General features: G+C 40.5%; 1 protein-coding gene across 1 annotated transcript in view; it reads right to left on the bottom strand.

The window, feature by feature from the left end:
- EDD1 (glycine-tRNA ligase) overlaps window positions 1-24,148 on the bottom strand; it is a 169,039-nt gene that overhangs the window by 71,266 nt on the left and 73,625 nt on the right. Inside the window, exons 17-18 of the mRNA XM_088895870.1 lie at window positions 17,090-17,145; window positions 7,198-7,269 (exon numbers count right to left, since the gene is read on the bottom strand). Coding sequence (XP_088751996.1) covers window positions 7,198-7,269; window positions 17,090-17,145 — 128 coding nt within the window. The remainder of the gene's footprint in view (window positions 1-7,197; window positions 7,270-17,089; window positions 17,146-24,148) is intronic.

Below are 24,148 nucleotides of genomic sequence, written 5' to 3'. Positions count from 1 at the left end.
TCTCTTGTGTGTTTAGGCTTCTTACAGTAGTCACAGATCAAATCTCTTCTACCTTCCTTCTTGATTTCATTGCCACCCCGATCTCCACTTTGTTTAGGTTTCACAGTACTCACCATGGCAGACTGATCAGAAACAAGATTTTTCATCATCACATCTCTCCTGCTCTCCTCCCCTAACACAAAGGCATATGCCTGGGAGAGGGTAACACTGTCCCTGGAAATAAGATGATGTCTTGCAATATCATACTCAGGATTAAGGCCAGCAAGAAATTCAAACACCCTATACTTCTCTAGGTGTTTCTTATAGGTAGCTGCATCCTTAGTGGTTTCCCAAGCAAATGTCTCTAAATGGTCAATCTCCTGCCACAATTTTAAGGGCTGAAAAATAGGTTGCAACAAGTATACCTCCCTGCCTTATAGAAATAATCTGATTTCTCAACTGATAAGCCCTAGCAACATTCTCCCTCTGTGAATAGGATTCTGCAACCCCATCCCATATTTCCTTAGTTGTATTTGCCCATAAAAAATTTTTACTTATATGGGGCAACATGGAATTACACAACCAAGTCATCACCATATAATTCTCCTGTACCCACCGGGAGTTGCTAGTTTCGGGTTTCACTTCTTCACCAGTGATATACCCTAATTTCCCACGAGCACCAATGCCCATCTTTGCTAATTATGACCATTCTAAGTAATTTGCACCATCCAACCTAACTGTAGTAATGGTCCCAGTCCCGAAAAGGTCTCTAGCACCTTCTCCCACTGGTCTTATTTCACTCCCGGGCTTATTTTCAACTCCGTGACCCTCCATGCTTCTCAAAAAGTGTAAAGAAAATAACTAAAATATGCAAGAAGATCAAACGAAACACTTCTGGAACCAACAACACATTTCTGGTGTCCTAGACTGTCTTCCCACAAAAGATTCCTTTTCTATGAAACGGGAGAAGAGAGAGAAGAGGCAGCCGCTCTCCAGTTTTTCCTGATTTTGATGAGAAACCCAAGGAACCCTAAAAAATTAGGGCGCCACTTCCTAGGTCAAAATTGAAGAGTCCATCAGAAACAGGACTCTTCCCCTTTCTCCAGTTTTTTCCTGATTTTGATGTGAAACCCTAGACCAGCTATAGTGCACACAGATCCACCAAAAAATCCAAAAACTGGGCTTACCTGAGATCTTTGATCAGCCTCTTAAATCACCATGCAGTCGGCCGATCTAGGGCTGCATGAGAAAACAACTCAAGGAACCTTCGGCCTACTCCGATAGCAAGTAGAAATCACTAATTGCATATTTAGTCGAATTCCAGCCGTAGATAAGAAAAGATAAGGAGAAAAGAGTAGGAAGTCAACCAGGATTCATAGATTCACCCTAGCCGCCAACCCCTCGTTATATTTATACTTAACTTAAAGGATGAGATATTACAAGGATGCCCTTTGTAGGAAGGCTACTAATGTAACTGAACAGTCACAACTTAAAAACATAAACTAATGGGCCTAATGCCCAACAACTTCCTAACTAAATAACTTAAAATAAGAATAAAAACAAAAAGGCCCAACTCAACAAGGACTTCTTTAGTTTGGACAGTTTGAGGGGAAAGAAATAACAGAATATATAATGATAAAGAAAGAGATGAAGATTCTGTCTGGGAATGTCTGCTGTTTAGGGCTACAAACTAGGCTAAAGCTTTGGATCTATTTTCAGTTTTCTCCTTTGATGACATATGAAGAAAATGAGAACTAATTGCTAAAGCTTCTTTGGTTAAGGACAAACCTGTTATAGCCTGGAAGCCTCCGAAAGAAAGTTTCACAAAACTAAACTTTGATGGCAGCGGCCTTGGTAATCCTAGGCCCTCTGGGATTGGGGGAGTATTCAGGAATGCAGAGGGCCAGATAGTGGCTTTATTCTCTGGTCCAATTGGAGTGGGGGATGCGGTTAGTGCAGAGGTCCAAGCTGTTTTACAGGGGGCTAAAATCGCTAAAGAGATGAACCTCAGAAATCTAGTCATAGAAGGAGACTCCAAAGTGGTAATAAGGTGGCTGAAAGAACCGGAGACAGCGGCTTGGCCTTTCAGGGGGGCGATGAGAAGATTCAAATGGCTAACTTCTAATCTAACAGTCAGAGTCCAGTGGGAGAGAAGATTGGCAAATGGGCTAGCAGACCTACTAGCTAAGCAAGGGGTGAATAGGGGTCAATTATTCTGGGATACTCTGTAATTTATATTATTTTCCGAGGCTGCATCTCACGCCTCATGGAAAAACTAAATGTTGTATCAGTTGTAAACCCATCTTAATTTTTTTTAATAAAATGCTTAATTGTTCATTAAAAAAAAAAAGAAACAAGTCTCTCTGAAGTAAAGGGGTGTATCTTGACAATGCCAAACCTTTGGCTGAAAACTTCACACCTTTTGAAAATTAATCCCATGATGATTTCAGGAGAAATTGGGCAGCGGTGGCTTCCACTTTTTCCCCCTCCAGAGAGTGTTGTGAAACAGAACTTTGATGAAAGTAGTCAAGGTAATCCAGGACCCTCAGGCATAGGAGGAATTTTGAGAGATAAGGACAGCAACATTCTTTCCTTATTCTCAGGACCAGTGGGCGTTTGAGACTCTACAAGGGCTGAGATACTCACAGAAGTACAAGGAATACAGATTGCTAACCACCTTGGAGTGGAGAGTTTGTTAATTGAGGGAGACTCTAAGGTGGGTGTGGGTTGGTTGTTGAATTGAGATACTGTTAAGTGGGGTTATAGGTATCTCCTAAGAAGAGTTAAATCATTTACAAGAAACATGTCAGTTTTCAGTGGGTTAGCAGGTCAGCAAATGTTTTGGCTGATTTTCTTGCTAAACAAGGGGTTTCATGGGTTTCTTTGTATTGGGATACTTTGTAAACTGATTCCTGTTTAGTACATAGTTGTCAAGGAGTCACCTAGGCGACTAGGCGCTCGCCTAGGTGACAAAAATGACAAGGTGGGTGCCTTTTATAATATCATTTATATTGCTATATCTTATTAATGTATGTATTAATACATTTTATTATATGCTATACATATCAATATACTTTGTTTTAATGTTTTACAATTGAAATTTAAAAGATCAAAGGGTCTTGAGGAGAGAAAAAGAAACAAAGAAAGAGGAAAGAGGTTCTTTTTCTATTCTCTCTCTCTCTCTAAGTAAATAAAACAGAAACTCCATCCTTTTTTTTCTTGAATATTTATCATGTAAAGTTAATAACCTTCTTTAGCTGCTAATTGATATGAAATTGCTCTATTACATAACTATTATAGTTGTATTATTTTTGAAAATAATAAAATTAATATATGTAAAAGATTTTTATCTTTTAGATGCGATAATTTGCCACATTTGTAGAGGAAATTTAATGTTCTTAATAACAGTGATTTAAAAGGTGCGCCTAGGCGCATAGGCGAGCGCATTTTGGGGTATGTGCCTCACCCAGGTCCTAGGCGCACCTCTTTCAAAAGGCAGGCACCTGGTGCGCCCAAGCGTGCACCTTTTTTTGCATTTTTTTGGAATTGTTTAGCATTTTTTTGGAATTTTCTGACTTTTTTTTTTATTTTTTAGCTTTTTTTTTGTAATTTTGCGCCTTTCTTAAAAAGGCGCACGCCTCGCCTTACGCCTCAGGCGCAAATTGTCCCTTGCGCTTTTTTTGTGCCTTGCACTTTTAAAACACTGCTTAATAAAGAGAATTGCTATTTTTACTAATTAATATACATGCTGAATGGTATATAAAACTAGGGAACTAGCCAAAAGTTAGCTTTTTTTTATATTATAAAATTTTTATTGCGTAAGTGACAACTAGGTGACTAGGGGCCCCAATGTCGCCCAGAATCGCCTAGATGCCTTGAAAACTATGGTTTAGTGTGAATTTTTTCTTTCATCTTTGAAGAGGTCACATCTCGTGCCTCTTCTTAGGTTATTTGTATGCTCACTTAATCTATCAAAAAAAAGTAAAGTAGTTCCTGTTTGAAGGAACTGGAATCAAAGGGAAGCTCTCTCTGAAGATCAGAGAAAGAAGATAGCAATGGCTCTGCTGGTGGTTCAAGTGGTTTGTGGACCAGGCTATTAACAATAAAAGGGAGGTTGAGCGTAGTAGTATGGAAATGGAAGAGGGTGTATTCATAGAACCCTTCGAATACTTTGAGAACAGAAGGAAACAACTGATTTATTTTCCTGGAGGAAGGGAGAAGTTTGGAGGAAGGTATCTAGTGTGTTGCAGAAGCTGTTCTTCACCTGAAAGAGCTCCAATCAGAACCTGAGAAAGCTGCAGAAATGGTATAAACTGTTAGTGTTGACTATACAGGGGCAGATTAGTCTTTTTGTTTATGTTTAGTATGAGGTGTAATGTTGAGTTAAGTGATGTGTCCCATACTTAAGTAGGGGCACAAGAGTCAATTGTGTTTAATATAGTCAAGTATAAATATAACCTGGCCGACTAGAGAGGTGTGATTTTTCTCTCTAGTTCAAACCAGTCTTTCTTTCTTCTCTCCTTCTCTTCACTCTTCTCCTCTCTTCCTCTCTCCTCTCTCCTCTTTCTATCTTTCCTTTCTCTTGTATTCTGAAACTAACGGATATACAGATCTGAACTTTATCATGGTATCAGAGCTAGGTTAAATCAGTTCAGATCTGTATAGTCTTCTGCGCACCCTAGTTTAGTATTTTGCAGATTTCTCTTAGGTTTCTTGGAGTTTGACAAAAAGGCTGAAAAGGAGTGGTCGTTTTTTCCTTATAGAGGTCTAAATGCCTCCGATTGATTGTGGTGTGGTGGTTTCAGGTGGCTGGTAGGAAACCCTCTAATCGATGGACTGAAGAGGGCTGCTAAAGTAGTTTCATGGTCTATGTTCAGATGTGAGGTTCAGATAGGTGGGTTGAAGATCTAGTATCAGATGTGTGGAGTGTTGGTATGATGTTTTTGTGTGTGATGTTTATGTGTGGTGCCAAAAGTGGAGAACAGTGGTGATTACCATTGCTGAAACCTGTGATAGTGAATGTTTCAGCAATGGTCAGCCGTAGGAGTGAAACAATGGTGATCGTTCAGCTATAGGAGTGCAGTGTGGTGATTGTTGGTAAGGTAGGGTAACATATTAGTGCGAAGCAAAAAAAAAATTATGGCAGCTATGGGAGACAGTAGTGAACACAAGTCTGTTATGATTGCCCCTGATTACTTGAATGTGCAAATGACCTCCATCAAACTAAATGGAGAGAATTATGTGCCTTGGGCCAAATCTGTTGAAGTGTTTCTCAGAGCTAAGAAGAAAGTAAAGCATGTGAGAGAAGACAAACCCCTAGTTGAGTCTCAGAAGTACAGTGATTGGGAACGAGAAGATGAACAGGTTATGACTTGGTTATGAAACAGCATAGAACCTAAGATTAGTGTGAACTTCATGTTCTTAGACACAGCCAAGGAGATTTGGGATCATGCAAAGAAACTTTATTCAAGGCAGGACAATACCATTAGAGTATACCAGCTCTATCAAGAGTATTTTAATTTGCAGCAGGGTAATCAAAGTCTTGAGGAGTACTATGCTAGTTTGAGGAATCTAAGGAATGAGTTAAATGTGTATCACCCTCTTATATTTGATGTCAAAACTCAGCAACAACAGAGAGAGCAGCCTGATGTAACTAGGTTTTTAGTGAGATTGAAAATATGAACCGGTGAGAGTACAGATACTAGGTGGGTCTGCCCTCCCTTCCCTTGAAGTGGTGTTTTCCCGTCTCCGGAGGATTTCCATTGGACCTCCGGAGAACCCCACCATATCAGATAGGTCTGCATTTGCAATGACAAGAAGGGGAGGTCGTGGTGATAGAGGAGTAACACATCAGGTTCAGCCAAGCCGTGGTGGTAGTGGTGGACACATGTACAGTCATGGTGAGGTGGATACATGTATAGTCGTGGTGGTGGGCGTGTTAGAGGTCGAGATTCAAGAGGAGCTCATGGTAGAGGATGTAGTAATGGTCCGAGAAGGTCTACACATTGTGGTATGGATGGACATACTGTTAATTTTTGCTATGATCTACATGGTCCACCTTCATCCTGGGCAAATCATGCAGTGGCAAGTGGTGGTAAGGGACAAGAGAGTCAACAGGCTAATCAAACACCTCCATCTACAAATGCCTCCGGGCAAGAGATGATGAGTACTTCACGTAATGAATATGAGCAGTTGATCCAGGCTACTCAGTCGAGTACAACTACGCTTGCCCACTCAGGTATGGCTTGTCTGGCATCCGAACCCTCCCATTGGATCATTGATTCTGAAACTTCCGATCATATGACAGGAACTCCATGTGTGTTCTCTTCCCTTTCTTCATCCTCTACAATGCACTCCGTTACCCTTGCTAATGGTTCCACTTCTTCCATATGTGGTATCGGTAATGTTAACACTGGTTCATTCTCTATCTTCAGTTTTGTATGTTTCCATGTTCCCTTTTAATCTTATGTCTGGTAGTAAATTGACCAAGTCTCTTAATTGCTCTATCACATTTTACCCCTCATCTTGTGTCTTTCAGGATCTCAAGACGGGGATGAAGATTGGTGGAGGACATGAAGCTGGTGGACCGTATTATCTTCATGGTGGTGGTGGTGGTCAGTCAACAGCTCTTTAGTCATCTCTTTCTCCTCTCCAGTGGCACTGCAAATTTGGTCATCCGTCTCTTAAAGCTCTTAAGCAACTTGTTCCAGCATTGAGTCGTCTTTCTACTTTGGATTGTGAGTTGTGTCAGTAATGGGAAGGTATCTAGAGTGTTGCAGAAGTTGTTCTTCACCAGAAAGAGCTCCAATCAGAATCTGAGAAAGCTGCAGAAGTGGTATAAACAATTGATAAAATAGCAAAGCCTGGTGCAGAGGGTCAACTGATAGATGTGAGTATTGTCAATTAAGGGTAAGACGACTACTACCTATGGTAAGGAATGTTGAGAACAGAAGATGATGATTGAAACCAAGGAACAAGTAGGGGATTGGAACAAGGTTGCTGAGGTAAATAAGAAGGCTGAAATTTAAGAATACAATGATAAATGCCCCATTTGACAAGTATAAAGCACTGCACAACTTGGTGCAGGATGAGGTGGATTTAGCAGTGGTTAACATTTAATTGTTATTGATCAAAAAACACTTAATAATAATATGCAACATTCATTTCAGAAAACATCAAAATGCAGAACTAGAGGCAAGCAGCTGAATATGCACATACCTCAGAATTCCAGCGCATTGATTTCAGGAATGATATTTTACCAATGATAGTCGGCAATTCTTCAGACAGAACCTGGACATATTAGTTTTAATGCATATTAAATAAAGAAAAATGACTACATATGCATCACATTAATATCTAAGAGAAACCTCGAGGAAACAGATAATAGTGTGATATAAAATGCAAACTACAACCATTGATTATATGCAGCAGAGGATTTATGTAGCCAACCCCATATAGTTGGGACAAGGCTTATGTATAATTGTATATGAAGGAAAAATAAGAGGGAAGGAAATTATCAAAAAAAAGAGGGAAGGAAAAAAACAGACCCCTAAACCACCATCTCTATAATGAGTTCTGTGAGTCTCCCATACACGAAAAAGTCCTCAACAGAAATCCACTCACAAAACCTATGAGAAAAGCAAAACAGCTCAGACTACCAAGCCCATATGTTGTGACACCACATTACCACCAAATCAATGTTGCCAAACTTTGAGCGGGCCTAAAAGTTGGACTGCCAGAACCAGGGAACAGCAGCCGAAATTGTTTTTTGGTTGACCAGTTTTTAGAAATGTTGACTTGGGCAAATGTACATCGTTCACATGTACATGTGTTATTCCCTACAATATTTATAACTTTAAGCTAATTTTTAAATGGATCAGCTTTAAAAGACAATCTAGAACTATTTTCAATTTTTTTTTTAATTTGAAAAAATCAAAAGGTCCAGTCCCCAAAACACTGAGCCTGACAACATTGCTCCAAATAGAAACCCACAACAAAAGAGCACCTCCTATCTCTCAATTAAGGAAACACAGCTATCACCATACTAAACCAGTAAACTTCAATGGAAAGACCCAAAACCTAATTTCTTTAAGCTGGACTGTCCTACTCTATCTTTTTTTTTTATCAGCAACACAAAATTGATTCATTAGATTAAAAAACAGAGATACAACAAGGAGTTGTGGGCACAAAACAAAGCCCAAACAGAAACTATTCACTATTTACAGAACTGCCCAGAACATAGATTGTCTTTGAGTTTCTTGCTTTGCTAGACCATCAGCCAAACTATTTGCATATCTCCTTATCCACCTTATTTGGATCATCATGTCTTTAGAAATCTGCTTGAATCTCCTGAATTCATTCATTAACTTCCATATGATTCCTTCCCCCTTTTTCAGCCAGCCCACAACTACTTTTGAATCACCTTCAATAATCAGCTTAGTAATCCCCATTTCTTTAACTTTCTGTACTCCATAGACTGCTGCCAATAATTCTGATCTCACCACATCTCCGTGCTGAATAGGACCTGAGTACAAAGCTAGAATGTTTCCATTTTCATCCCAAATTACCCCACCAATACCCGATGGTCCAGGATTGCCCATATAGCTACCATCAAAGTTTAATTTCTTCCACCCAACACATGGAGGAGACCAGGCCTCATGTACTATCTGTCTTCTAGATGAAGAACCTGCATTTATTCCCCACAATCTGAAGAAGTCTTCTACCTTAAAGTCGGCAAAGAGCTTTAATGTGCTCACCCAATGCGCTACTCTTAGGGTAATCACCTCAATCACAGCTTCCTTACTTCTTTCCTTGTCTTCAAAGATTATTAGGTTCCTTTCCTCCCAAATTGTCCAGATCACTGCTGCTCTAGTGCATCTCCACAATCCTGCCTCTTCTTTCAGGGCAGCTGAAAAAGTGAAAGCTAAGTACACCTTCCAGACAATCAGGGGGAAGCCAACTGCATCCAAAAAGAGATGAAAACCACTCCCAAATAGAAATAGCAAAAGGACAGGAGATCAAAAGATGAAAGGCAGTCTCACCATACAACCAGAAAGAGCACCAATTTGGTCTTTTCCTTTGAAGCAAATCACAGGTGTTAATGGAGCCATGAAACACTTCCCAACAAAAAGCACCGACTTTTGGAGGGATGGGCCGAGATCATATCTCCTTAACAGGGAAATAAGGAGAAGGGAAGGTGGAGATAAGAGAATTCAAAACCACTGAACTCAACAGAAGAAGCAAAGTTGAGACATTGGAAATTTCAAATTCTTTCAGATTTCTAGTGAAGCTAAGATTCCAAATCAGGTTTAAAAGGTATGAGGAAGAACTGATAAAATAACAAATTGGTTTACCTTTGAAACTTAGAAAGCTCAAAGAGAGAAGGAAAAACCTCCGAAAGAGGAGCTTCCCCTACCCAAATATCCTCCCAAAATCAAATTGTCTGACCCAAAGCCAAATCATACTTTATATGATTGTGGAACATAGGAAGATTATCATGGATAGCTGTAGAGAACACTGATGTGGGCCCCACAGCTATGGTCCCACTGTGTTCGTAGGGTAGAATGTGTTCTAGTCATCCTAGGGTTAGCTGGTGGTCAGTCGGTTATTTCAGTTTTATTTTGTTCTATTTGTTATTGTAGAGAAGATGGGCCGAATGGCCCATAGGCTGTTTATTCTTTTCTTATTATTTATGTTCTTTGTAATTTCTTGCCCAACTAAGGGCCTCCTTGTAATTATTCAAATCTATCTTAATAAAATAGTGTTAGGGTGCTGAGAGAGAGTATGGTTCGAAACTCTCACTCTCAAACCCTCATTGCCGAACTCTCAAGGTCTACTCTCTGCAGGTTTCTTCAGCTATGTAAATACTAAGGGCAGATCTGTCATTTCCATGTAATGAGCATAATCTATAAATACTAAATAGAAGTGGCGGTGGCAAAACATTCAGATTCTGTCCCTCCTTTCAACCCATTGTGTTCTACGGTTCTCTCTTCTCTTCCTCTTCTCTTCTCTACATTTTCCTTCTATTTTCGAACCTGAAATCTATTAGGGTTGAAGGCTGATAGCAGTCTTGAACTTCTACATGGTATCAGAGCAAGGTTAGGGTTTCTCATGTGAGTCTAGTCCAACCGACCACATGAGAACCATTTAGGGCTGGAAGTTGAGAAAGTAGAGTTCGTTGACTAATTCTTGGAGATCGCCAAAGGGTTTAGCAGCTGTTGAAGACTTGCCACGGTTGCAAAGTGTTGGTAATCAGGAACAATCAGAGAAGACTAGGGTTTGGGTAACCTTGGAAGGCAGCGAACAGCATTCTCTTGCAAGTTATTTTAATTTCTAAGAGAAGTACTATCAGAGAAGATAGGTTGGACCTATCTAGAAAGGGCGGCCGAACCATTCTAGGGTTTTCTTCTTTCTATTCTCTAGGGTTTGGTCTTAACCCTGCGGCAAACCCTACTAATCTTGATGCAAACCCTACTGCTGGGCCGAGCCTTGTGATCTACCTGTGAAGCTCTTCTTAAGTTTTTTTCAGCATTGATCAGTTTTAGGGTTTCATATTAACCCTACTACAATTCTTATCTGTTTGGAACGTGCGGCTGAGAATTTTTTTATGGACTGATTAAAACCCTAATTCTGCTTCAGCATATCAGATCATTCTCCAAACTGTATTCAGATCTTTTTTGGGGTTTCGAACTCTTTTAAGGAGTGAAAACTGTACGGACTGTTGCTGTTGTGTTTGCTAATTGGTTTCAGATCAGACTTATACTGGTTTCATGCACATATACCGTGAATACAGATTAGTTCTATACTGATTTTTAATTGTGATTGATAGTCCAAGTGTTGTTCTTCGACTGTAGTAACCCTAATTTTTGAGACTACTGGTTCTTGAACGAAATGGAGTTTAAAAATCAAGCAGAAGGCAGTTCTGGGAACAGCAATTATGGTAGTGTTTCTGAGACAAGTTTTCAGATTACAACCGTAAGATTTGATGGATCAAACTATTTGGAATGGGCCCAATCAGCCATGATGGCTATTGGGGGAAGGGGTAAATTAAGGTATCTCTTGGGAGATGTGAAAGAACCTTCCAAGGGAGACCCCATGTATACCAAGTGGGTCCAAGAAAACTACTAGGTTATGACATGGCTGTGTAATTCTATGCAGCCTCATATCAGCCAAAATTACTTGTGGGTAAAGACAGCCAAGGAGATATGGGATGTAATGAAAGAAACTTATTCCCAACCCCTTAATGTTGCCAGAGCTTATGAATTGAAATGTGAAGTGAACACTCTTAAACAAGGAGAGAAACCGGTTTCGGTCTACTTCTCTACCTTGAAGTCCTTGTGGCATGAGATTGATCACTTAGAGACTCTTGAGTGGGAGAGTCCCAAAGATGCACAGACCCATAAAAAGCAAGTCGAGACAAACAGGGTGTTTGAGTTTCTGGCAGGTCTAAATTCAGAGTATGATATTGTGCGGCAACAGATATTGACCAGAGATAGTGTGACTCTCTCCCAGGCATACTCCTTAGTGCATAGTGAAGAGACCAGGAGGAAAGTCATGATGCAACCTCAGCCTCTAAAACCAGCCCTTGTAGCTGTTAAACCCAAATCAGGAGGTGATTCAGAACGGGACAGGAAGGAGGATAAAAGAGATGCAATATGTGAGCATTGTAAGAAACCCAAACACACAAAAAAAACATGTTGGAAGCTGCATCCTCATTTGGTCCCGACAAAGTTGAGAAGCAAGAAGGGTAATGCTCATGTGGTCGTGAACACTGATTCAGCATCCTCGTCTGGCACAAGAGGCACACCTTTAGAGACCTTAGCTGCAGTTCAGGCTGCTTTAATACAGTTGGAAAAGGAAGTTGGGAACTCAGCTCAGCCACCGCAATCACCATCAGCCCCTGCCACATCTGCTTTTGCACATTCAGGTACTTGAGCCTCAGCCTACCATGCCTCAGCTCTAGGTACTACTAAACCCTGTTGGGTAATAGATTCAGGTGCATCCGACCATATGACTAGCTTGCCTTCATTGTTTACCACTTATCATTTGTCTTCTGGTAGGGATAAAGTATCTATTGCTAATGGTTCTCCTGTCCCCATTTCTGGCAAGGGTGACATAAAGTTGTCGGATAATATCTCCTTGTCTTCTGTCTTGCACGTTCCTAAGCTTGATACTAACCTTCTTTCAGTTAGTAGTATTACCAAACATTTGAACTGCTCAGTAACTTTCTTCCCTGACCGATGTGTTTTTCAGGACTTGGAGACAAAGAAGGTGATTGGGACTGGCCGTGAGACGAATGAGATCTATCAGCTTGAGGAGAGTTCTCGTCAGGAAGAGTCAGTGGATAAGAAGTCACTTGTTTCTCAAATTGTGAGTCCGATTATGCTTTGGCATAACCAATTGGGTTATTTGTCTTTTTGATCCTTAAAGAGTTTGTTTCCTACTTTGTTTGAGTCTGTTGAGTTGTCCCAGTTGAAATGTGAAAGTTGTGAGTTTGCTAAACATTGTAGAAAATCTTATTCATTGAGTAATAAAAGGAGTAATAGTTCTTTTGATATTGTGCATACTGATGTTTGGGGGCCATATCACATCCCTTCTATGGGTGGGTACAGATATTTTTTGTTATTTGTTGATGACCATACTCGATTTTCTTGGGTTTATCTTATGCGTTCACGAGATGAGGTTCCCACCCTGACCCAAAACTTCCACCAAATGATCCTAACCCAGTTTGATGCCAAGATCAAAGTTCTTAGATCTGATAATGCAAAGGAATACTTTGCTAAACCATTGGCCTCTTACCTTCTTAATCATGGGGTTATCCACCAAAGCACTTGCCCTCATACACCTCAGTAGAATGGGATTGCAGAAAGGAAGAATAGGCACATCTTGGAGGTGGCTAGAAGTATTATGTTTACCTCCAATGTCCCTATTCACTTCTGGGGTGATGCTATCCTCACGGCGGTATATCTTATTAATCGGGTTCCTTCCCGGGTTCTTGATATGAAATCTCCTTTTTCCCTTTTATACCCAAATGAGGAGTTGTTTACTGTTCCCCTTAAAACATTTGGTTGCACCTGTTTTGTTCAGCCTCTCGGACCCCATCACTCCAAATTCGAACCAAAGGCCTCCAAATGCATCTTTCTTGGTTATGCACAAACTCAAAAGGGTTATTGATGCTATGATCCTATCTCAGGGAAGAAGTTTCTCCATGGATGTCACTTTCTTTGAGGAGACACCCTATTATTCTCGGGTTTCTCCTCAGGGGGAGAGCAGTGAGAGTGGGGATTTGGGTCCTTTTCTTCAGGGGGAGCGCAGTGAGGGTAGGGTTAATACTTTTGGGGATGTTCCCTTACCTATTCCATTGGGTGATGAGGGCTGCAATAGTAGGGTGGTCAGAGGGATCAAGAGTTGAGAGTCTATCACAGGCGATGCAGGCAGGTTGATCCCGGTCATCAGCAGTCTAGGTCAGCTCCAACCTCTTCTGCGGCTCCAAGTCCAGGTATTACAGTCCCAGGGCCCATAGAGACTCCTTCCACTATTGCCACCTCACCCCCTGCAGACGACCTTGATCTTCCCATTGTCGTCTGTAAAAGGAAACGGCATTGTACCGCATCTACAGCCCACTGCATTTCCCAGTTTTTATCCTATGATCGCCTATCCCCCTCCTATAGGTCCTATCTTATTTCCGTTGCCAATGTCCCTATTCCAAGAACAGTGCAAGAAGTCCTATCAGTCTCAGAGTGGAAAAATGCAATGCAAGTTGAAATGGATGCCCTGTTGAAAAACAATACCTGAGAGCTAGTTGATCTACCCAAAGGAAAGAAACCAGTTGGATGCAAATGGGTATTTACTGTGAAGCACAATGCGGATGGCTCCATTGAGAGGCACAAAGCTCGGCTAGTTGCAAAAGGGTTCACCCAGACTTATGGTATAGATTACTTGGAGACCTTTGCCCCGGTAGCCAAGATGACCACCATTCGAGTTCTATTATCTCTTGCAGCAAGCCACACTTGGCCTTTGTACCAAATGGACGTTAAAAATGATTTTCTGAATGGAGACCTTCAAGAAGAGATTTACATGCGGTTGCCTCCTGGATTCTATGATACAGAGACAAGTAAGAAGGTCTACCGGCTCAATAAGACATTGTATGGTTTGAAGCAGTCGCCTAGAGCTTGGTTTGATAGATTCAGACTAGCCCTTGGGAAGTTCGTTATGTACAGGCCCAGTCAAATCATACACTGTTCATCAAGAGGGTGGAGTCCTCTCTGACACTACTTGCAGTATATGTTGATGATATTGTGGTGATAGGAAATGATAGCCATGAGATTGAGTCCCTCAAACAGCTCCTTCATCAAGAGTTTGAGGTGAAAGATCTTAGTGCACTACGGTATTTTTTGGGTATTGAGGTTGCTAGATCTAAACAAGGGATCTTTGTCTCTCAGAGGAAATATGTTCTAGATCTGTTGGCGGAAACTGGAAAGTTAGGAGTCAAACCTGCAGATACACCCATTGAACGGAACCACAGGATTAGTGCAGAGAGTGGGGAGCCTCTTGAAGACAAAGTTATGTTCCAGCGATTAGTGGGAAAGCTCCTATATCTCTGCCTCACTCGGCCAGATATCAGTTATGCAGTTAGTGTTGTCAGCCCGTACATGCATTCTCCTAGAACCACGCATCTTCTTGCAGCAGAAAAAATATTAGCATACTTGAAGAGATGCCCGGGTTGAGGAATACTGTTCAAGAACAATGACCACATGAAGGTGGGTCTATACGGATGCCGATTGGTTTGGGAGTGTTGACGATAGAAGGTCTACCTCTGGATATTGTGCCCTTGTGGGAGGTAACCTTGTTTCTTGGAGGAATAAAAAACAAAGTGTTGTCTCCCAATCTAGTGTTGAAGCTGAATACAGGTCAATGGCTAACGGAGTGGCTGAAATTCTATGGCTGAGATCACTACTTGAGGAGTTGGGTATTGAGTATGAGAAGCCCCGGATGCTGTATTGTGATAATCAAGCGGCTATTAATATAGCGCACAATCCGGTGCAGCATGACAGAACTAAACATATTGAAGTTGATCGACATTTTGTACGAGAGAGGGTCTCATCACAAGAAGTGTGTCTCCTATACATCACATCCAACATGCAACTAGCAGATATCCTCACCAAAGCTGTACCAAGGAAGAAGCTAGAGGCGGATCTATCCAAGTTGGGAATGATAAACATTTATTCCCAACTTGAGGGGGAGTGTAGAGAACACTGATGTGGGCCCCACAGCTATGGTCCCACTGTGTTCGTAGGGTAGAATGTGTTCTAGTCATCCTAGGGTTAGCTGGAGGTCAGTCAGTTATTTCAGTTGTTATTTATTTCAGTTTTATTTTGTTATATTTGTTATGTAAATACTAAGGGCAGATCTGTCCTTTCCATGTAATGAGCATAATCTATAAATACTAAATAGAAGTGGTGGTGGCAGAACATTCAGATTCTATCCCTCCTTTCAACCCTTTGTGTTCTACAGTTCTCTCTTCTCTTCCTCTTCTCTTTTCTACATTTTCCTTCTATTTTCAAACCTGAAATCTATTAGGGTTCAAGGCTGATAGCAGTCTTGAACTTCTACAATAGCTTTCCAAGGAGCAGCCAGAGTAGCTCTATGTAAGCAGTCCACATCCCAACCATTGTTTGACAGCCCATGAATACTTGAAATAACTCTAATCCACAGCCTCTCATTTTCTTTAGGAAATCTCCAAAGCCATTTACTCAACAAGGCCGAATTCTTCAACTTAACATTTCCAATGCCCAGACCCCCTTCAACCTTCAGTTGCATCATCTTATCCCATCAAACCAAATGATCTTTCTTCCGTTCACCAGGCTCCCAAAAGAAATCTCTCATTATCTTTTCAACTCTTTTTACCACAGCTTGAGGCATCTTACTCTATCTTGATGAACAGCTTTTACTTATTAGGGCAAAAACAATGAGCATCAGCAAACTAAGTGTTGAGGGAGACTCAAAACTGGTGATCAACTAGCTACAGGATGAGGGAATGAAAATGTGGATGTATAAAGATAGGAAGAAATTCAGGTGGCTAACTAGAGATATGGAAGTAAGGAGGGTGGGTCAAGCGGAGTACAAATGCTATAGCTAATACAATAGCTATGCAAGGGGTGGAGAGAGACTTGTTATTTGGGTACAGTTGTAAGGGAATTGGGCTTCTTGGGGGAGAGATAAGAGGTTTTATCTCTCATGAACCTTAAACTGTTTTTTTAAGCTCAGATAAATAAAATTTGGTGTTGTTGATCAAAAAAAAAAAAAGCTTTTACTTATTCCACCCCCCCCCCCTTTACTATCCATATCAACAGAATTTCCTATATACACCCATGTAATAAAGTATCAACAGCAACATCAACTTGATTATACCCTTCCCTGAATTGTGAGTTGTTATTACGAATTGACTCCTACAGTTCCCTATCCCCCAACTTCATGGATACTCCATTGCTCAAGTATCAACATACAAGAACTTTCTTCCACAGTAAATCAAAGAAAATGCATCAAAATAAAAATGTAATACAAAAAGCGAAAGGATGATGAGGCATCACCCTTACTCAAAAGCTAAGCTGATACAGAAAAGAACAACTCAGCAAATACAAAAGACTGATTAAATCTAACACAAGTTTAAACCAAAAGTTGGAAGTGATTAAAATTAGAAAACTCGTTAAGAGCTAAAAACCGGACCACATTCATAATACCAATATCAGCACGTATCTTGTTACGGGCTGTTTGATAAAAGCTGAACTGGATAATGATCAAAAAAAAAAAAAGCTGAACTGCATAAACTGAATGACTTATTGCTTTGTCTTTTAGCAATTAAAGCTATTTGGGAGGTGCAGAGATGAATTAATGTTGGACCTATACATTCCAGACTAGGCATTGTTTCTTTAATGATTCTGGTGAGTTTCTGGAGGTTGGAATACCAGCAAGACATTGACTATTGCTATCATCTTGCATGTCTTTATCAAATCTGTATGACTATCATGTATTCATTGCTTTCTCCAAAATCCAAATTAATAATATTCTGTTGATAGGGTCATGGATAGAAAAAGGAGGGATAAGAATGAACCTCTAAAGCAATACGGTCACACTCCTTCACACGAATATATACATATTCTGTCTTACCTGTAACAAAATTTCAGAACAAAAATACAGAAAATTTGAATATATAACACCAATAACCCTAGTGTCTGTGTGTGTGTATATGGAAAAAATAAATATAATCAATGTATATGAAACAAGTGGCATATCATAAAAAAAAACAAGCATTTTCCCTACTTTCCCCAATCCATAATATATATGATTTTTTTCATAAACAAGAATATTATATTACAAAGGATAGAAACAAGTAAATATCATAAACAAGAATATTTTTCTTAAACATATATAATTTTTAAAAAAATATATCATGTTTGAATTTTGACTTCAATGAACTCAACAAGTCATAAGGCTGGGAGAGCCCTGGGAAAGTGACCCATTGGGTGTATGGCAGGGAACTGGGATATACCAATAAAGTTGGGGTCTCATAAAGATTTAATTCATACTTTTTTCATGTTCAAAAAAGAGAAGACAAAATGATCAGATTCATGTAACTAGCAAGACCAATCTAACTAAATAATGTTTTCTTGTTTCTTCCCATTGTACAGGTCCTCATTATACATGGGTTCTTCCTTTTTTCTAATACAATACTTTACCTTCTTCAAAAAACAAAAAAGCAATGGCTCTTTTCCACCTCAGGCTAGAAATTCATTAAAATCCCATCAAATACCCCTCTTAGTAAGATTGATGCAATTCATCATCATCATCATCATCATCATCAAAGCCTTATCCCAACAATATGAGGTCACCTACATGAATCCAGTTTCACCACTCCATTATTGTTTAATGCCATATCCATTGTTAAATTATTGGCGCTTAAATCATTTGGTCTACCCTTAACCCTTCTAGCCCCTTCATGGGTGTTGTTGATGATCTTTTATGCACGTGAACGAAGTAGGCTAAAAATGTCTGTGTCAATGGAAATGCAGGTCGTCCAAATATAGGAAACATGTCAGAAATGTTGGAAATATTGTAAAAATTATAGACATGGTGGAAGCATTGTAAAATATGCAAAATTATAGAATGATATTTTATGAAATGATAAAAGAAGCATAGGCACACCTTTTTAAATTATCATCTTGTTCCGAATCATTAAACAAAACTAAGAGACTAAGGTTATATAAAAAAGAATACGTTTTGAAGTTGTCCTGTAAAACTTAAGATTCAAAACTTTTGATTAAATGAATTAAAGCAAAATTTAAACTCAAAAAATGTAAATGGTTCTAATAGATCAACCAAATAATCTATTACACAAACAAAAAATAATATTTAACTTTATGTTTGAAATGAATATTGAGCAAGCTCAAAGTGGTAATTATGTAAATTAGGTGGGCAATAACATTATTACTCCACATATCTACAATATTGTCACCAACTTATGTTATAATACTATATCTTGTACTCCGCATAGTGTTGGTACTGTTCATTAGGGAATAGTCGATTCCAATAAAATTTTGTTTTGCTACCCATGGAAGTGGAAATAGAAATATGTCGTGGATACTATCTCTTGTACTCCACATAGTGTTGGTAGTGTTCATTGGGGAATATGTCGATTCTAATAAAATTTTGTGTCGCTAACCAATGAAATGGAAATGTTGTGGAAATATTAGGGAATTTAGGGACATTTTAAACCATGGACCGAACCATCTTAGTCTTCTTTCTCCCAATTTATCACTTATTGAAGTTACTCCTAGGTTCCTTCAAATGATTTCATTTCTTATCCTATCCTTTCTAGTTTTTCCACTCATCCATCTCAGCATACTTGTTTCTTCCACACTCATTTTTTGGACATGTTGTTTCTTGACTGTCCAACACTTTGTTCCATACAACATAACTGGCCTTGTTGGACATGGTCCGGTCACTTCTCGTACACTCAGAATTACCCACATCCTTTTGGGGATACGCATTAGAGACTGCTATCTACGTGCTGAATCGGGTTCCAACCAAATCAGTTCCGAAAACTCCATATGAACTTTGGACCGGAAGGAAGCCAAGTGTAAGACACTTGAAGATTTGGGGTTGTCCTGCACACGTTAAAAGAACAAGTGCGGACAAGTTGGAATCTAAAACCAGCCGTTGCCTGTTTATAGGCTACCCAAAGGATTCAGTGGGTTATCTATTCTATGACCCAAGTGAGCAGAAAGTGTTCTGCAGTCGAAACGCCCAATTCTTAGAATCCGAATACATCCTGGACACCCATCGTCAAGAAATAGTTCTTGATGAGGAGAGCTCAGGAGCAGTGGGAGATGTCCCACAAGTTCCAGGTAATGACCAACCTAGAAGGTCCACCCGGGTATCCAGACCACCAGTCCGATATGGTTATGACCAGGATAGTTACCTGGTGGAAGCCTTGACTAGTGAAGAGGATCCCGTGACTTACGCAGAAGCTATGTTAGACATAGACTCCCAGAAGTGGGTGGAGGCCATGAGAGCTGAGATGGACTCGATGGAGACCAATGGAGTCTGGACTCTAGTAGACCCGCCCTCCGGGGTAAAAGCAATTGGTTACAAATGGATCTACAAGAGGAAGAAGGGCCCCGATGGCAGGATTGAGACCTACAAAGCTCGTTTGGTGGCGAAAGGGTATACTCAGAAAGAAGGCATCGATTATGAGGAAACCTTTTCGCCCGTGGCCATGCTTAAATCCATTAGGATCCTGCTAGCTGTAGCAGCGTACCATGACTACAAGATTTGGCAAATGGATGTCAAAACCGCGATCCTGAATGGAGATCTTAGTGAAGATATCTACATGCAGCAGCCGCAAGGCTTCATTGCTACTGGTCAGGAACACATAGATCCATATATGGACTAAAGCAGGCTTCTAGGAGTTGGAACATCCGTTTTGATTCTGCACTCAAGACGTTTGACTTTGAGCAAAATCCGGATGAGCCCTGTGTTTACAAAAAATCCAGTGGGGATAAGATCACCTTTTTGGTGTTGTACGTGCACGATATCCTACTCATTGGGAATGATGTAGGAATGTTGACTTCAGTCAAGGTATGGCTATCACAGCAGTTCTCCATGAAAGATCTTGGAGAAGCTTCATACATACTGGGTCTTCGACTCTATAGAGATAGATCGAAGCGGATAATTGGATTATCCCAGGCTGCTTATATTGACAAAATTGTCAAAAAATACAGCATGGAGAACTCCAAGAAAAGAAACGTTCCTTTTAGGCACGGAGTCACTCTCTCCAAGAAGATGTCTCCCAAGACTTCTGAGGAGATTGAGAGCATGAGAGACGTTCCCTATGCCTCAGCCGTAGGGAGCATCATGTATGCCATGTTGTGCACTCGCCCAGACATTGCTCAGGCGGTGAGTGTGGTAAGCAGATTCCAGGCAAACCCAGGGCAGGAGCATTGGACTGCTGTGAAGAACATACTCAAATACCTTCGAAGGACAAAAGAGTTTTGTCTGGTATTCGATGGTAGTTCACTGCAAGTTCTAGGGTATACCGATGCCGATTTCCAGTCGGATCCAGATGATAGAAAGTCTACATCTAGGTATGTTTTCACGATAGGATCGTGTGCTGTTTGCTGGAAAAGCAGCAAACAGGGGTCCACTGCAAACTCCACAACCGAGGCCGAGTACATTGCCGCAAGTGAAGCTGCCAAGGAAGCCGTGTGGATGAAGAAATTCATACATGAATTGGGAGCGATTCCATCCAACACATCACCCATCCCTTTGTTGTGCGACAACAATGGAGCGATCGCCCAGGCTAAAGAGCCTTGGGCTCACTCGAAGTCAAAGCACATCGAGAGAAAGTACCATGTACTGCGGGAGATCGTTGGTAGAGGGGACGTCCAAATTCAGAAGGTAGCATCAGCGGATAATGTGGCAGACCCATTGACTAAGCCACTGACACAAAAGGTGTTTGAGAAACACGTGGAAAGTATGGGACTCCGGCTTGTACCAGATTGGACCTAAGTGCAAGTGGGAGCTGTTAGACAGTTTTGTATGCCCTTAGCTTCAATCCGATTTGATGTACTTTTGTTATTTAGTGGAAATAAATAAAGTGCATGTTTGATTCATGTTGTTTGGTTTAATTCTGTGTAAGACCCTAAAACTGGACACTTATAAAGACTCGTGTTAGTTTTAAATATTCACAGCCGTTGGATAAGTCTGGGGAGATTTATCCTGCCAAGGCTGATACTAATGTGCCACCAAGTGTTGGGATGGCCTGTCTCAGCCACCAGGGTAAGACCCGAGGCACATGCAGTATGGGAATACTTGAATCCTTGAACCGGACCAGATTTCCAGTATTGCCCTGGACCTTGGAGACAGATGGGCAAAATTGGAAAGTTACACCTGACCCCTAGACTCGATTATGACATTTCACTAGCTGTCGGATCGGGCTGTCTTTGATATGCCAATCAGTGAGATCCTTAGATGGGGGTCAAAACTTGGGTATGTTGGGACAGTCTGAGAATTCATCCGAGTGGGTGATCATAGTGACGGGATCAGCCCCTTTGTCGGACAAAGGGTAATGATCGGGAAAGGCACTCTCTCTGATTGAAACCAAACTGCCGGCAGTTGATTTCAATCGTTGGAATTTTGTTTTGCAAAATTAATATATTTATATATATATGTACGGTTTCAAAAAGTTTGCAAATGGTTTTAATTCCCAGGATCCATGAAAGAGGAGAGTGCAGCACTGTTCCTTGCAGCCGAGGGAGAGGTCCTCTTTTGTCGGGCAGTGCTTGATCATTAAGGGCTGAGAGGTTAAGTGTAAGACCATTTAGGATAGTACCTGATGGGGTAATCTTGCACAAGCCCATAGTCCCTGGGTTTTTATAAGATGGCTTGGCCTAGGGACCACTTAATGTAAGTGTTGGGCCCATGGGGTCCATATGATGGGCTCAGGGGTTTACTGAGTTTTTCAATGAATTCGGCTGGGCCTTGTATTAAAGGCTAGGCCGAACCCATGTGGCTGGTGTGTAGATCAATGCTTGGGTCCCACCCCATACAAAGAAGCCCAACTGGGCAGCAGATTGGAAAGTAATTAAACACTGAACACTTAATGGGCCAAAAGCCCATTTAGAGGTGAGCTGATATGATCACCCATATGGGGCGAATCTAAGATTAATGTTAGCAAAAGGATAGGGCCTTTAACCTTATCCACTCTAGAAGACCAAATTCAAATTAGATTTGAATCTGGTAACCTCCTGATAAGATCAGGAGTAAGCTAACTTAATCTGTAGATAGGATTAAGATTATCCCCTATCCAAATACTGATTTGGATTGGGATAACTCCTAAGTAGGGAGTTTTCTTAATCAAGAAGAAAAGAGGAAAAACAAGTGTGTGTGGAATCATATCAGATTTCGAACCACTTTTTGGTACACAAGGGATACCTCCTGTGAATTGAGATTAGATCTCAATTGTACTCCAAAGAGAAGAGAAGCAAGTTCAGCCATCTTTGTCCCAGGAGTTCTCCTCCAGCCGCCACCATTCCCACTTGCAAGATTCGATCTTTGCAGCAAAAGGAAGTCAAGAAATCAGTTCTTGACATCAGTCTTGCAAGAAAGACTGAAAAGACTCAGTGTTTAGTATTTCCAGAGGGTTCTTGCGAAGGATCCAGTGTGTAGGACACACCCTGCTGGTTCTGTTCCATCCACAGCTGTGTCATCTTCAGCAGGAACGGATCTTGGTGCATTCTTTGGGCGTGAACACCAACTTTGGGAGATACTGTTTCTCCGGATCAGGTATTCCTCCCTTTTACTTTTTGGTTCAGATCTGGTTCGATTATGGTTCAAGTAAGATCCTTGAATATGGTATTCTAAATTTAGGGAATATGATTCCCAGTGGAAGAAAGTAAGAATTTTTTTTTGAAATTCGTCCTCCCATTCCGCAACCTTATTGGCGTCCACTAGATGGATCCTACCATTCTTTCATGCACTATGGAACCTCCTCCTGAATATGTTTAGTCAATTTATCTATGACCAATGCAAATAAATAAAGGCCAAGCATCAAACCTTAGTGAAGACCCATCTAACTATAAAATACAATGACTCCTCCATAGGTGTTCTAACATTAGTTGCACCCTCATACATATCCTTATTACGTCCATCTACCTATTTGGAACCCCTTTTTCCAAAACCCACTATATTATCTCTCTAGAAACTCTATCATATGCTTTTTCTAGATCAATGTTTTAAAACGTGGAGGCTTGACACAAGGCATCCACTACTAGAGGCGTTAGGCATAGTTCAGAATGTAAGAGGCATAAGCCTCCTTAAGAGGAGGAGGATGAGAAGGAAGGAGGGGAAGGAGGAGGAAGAAGAGGAAGGAGGATCTCATTTTTCTTTATTTTTAATAAAAATCTTTTATATTAAGAAGAATGAAGATGCATAACACTAGCTGAACTTTCCCTTCCTCTTTCCTTCCCTTTTCTTTCATTTATCTTTTTTTCTTCTCTTTCTTTCTTTTCCTTTCCCTTCCCTTTCTTTTCCTTTCCTTTATTTTCCTTTCTTTTTTCTTTTTTTATATCTTTTTATATGAGGTGTGTGTGAGGCACATGAGGCATACACCTCATGAAAAAGGCATATGAGGCATACACCTCAAAGGTATCAACGCCTCTGGCATACGCCTCAAGGCATTTTGGGGGTGCCTCGTTGGAGGCACCTCCAGGCGTGCACCTCCCATGCCTTGTAAATCACTGCTCTAGATCAATGAACACTTTATGAAGATCACCCTTTTTCTCTCTTAACTTTTCTATCAAACATTACAAAAAAAAGATAGCTTCCATGGTTGATCTTTCCTGGCATAAGCCCAAATTGGTTTTCTGATATAAATGTTTCATGTTGTAAACTTTGCTAAATTATTCTATCCTAAAGCTTCATAGTATGGCTCATGAGTTCTTTTATTGGAAACAGTAAATTTTAATTAGGAAAAAAAAAAGTAGTCATCCTGTCCCCAAAAATGGGGAAGATGACTCCACATGTTCTCAAATTTACAATTCAGCCCAAAAACGTTCACCCCTAGTTATTCAGTGATTGGCTACTGTATTAGTCAAGCTGTTTTCTGATCTCC

The sequence above is a fragment of the Nelumbo nucifera genome, chromosome 1, assembly GCF_055504915.1.
Source record: "Nelumbo nucifera cultivar China Antique chromosome 1, China Antique-T2T, whole genome shotgun sequence".
Lineage (NCBI taxonomy): Eukaryota > Viridiplantae > Streptophyta > Magnoliopsida > Proteales > Nelumbonaceae > Nelumbo > Nelumbo nucifera.
Note: the sequence above shows the minus strand (reverse complement) of the source record. Positions and strands in the feature narration are given on the sequence as shown.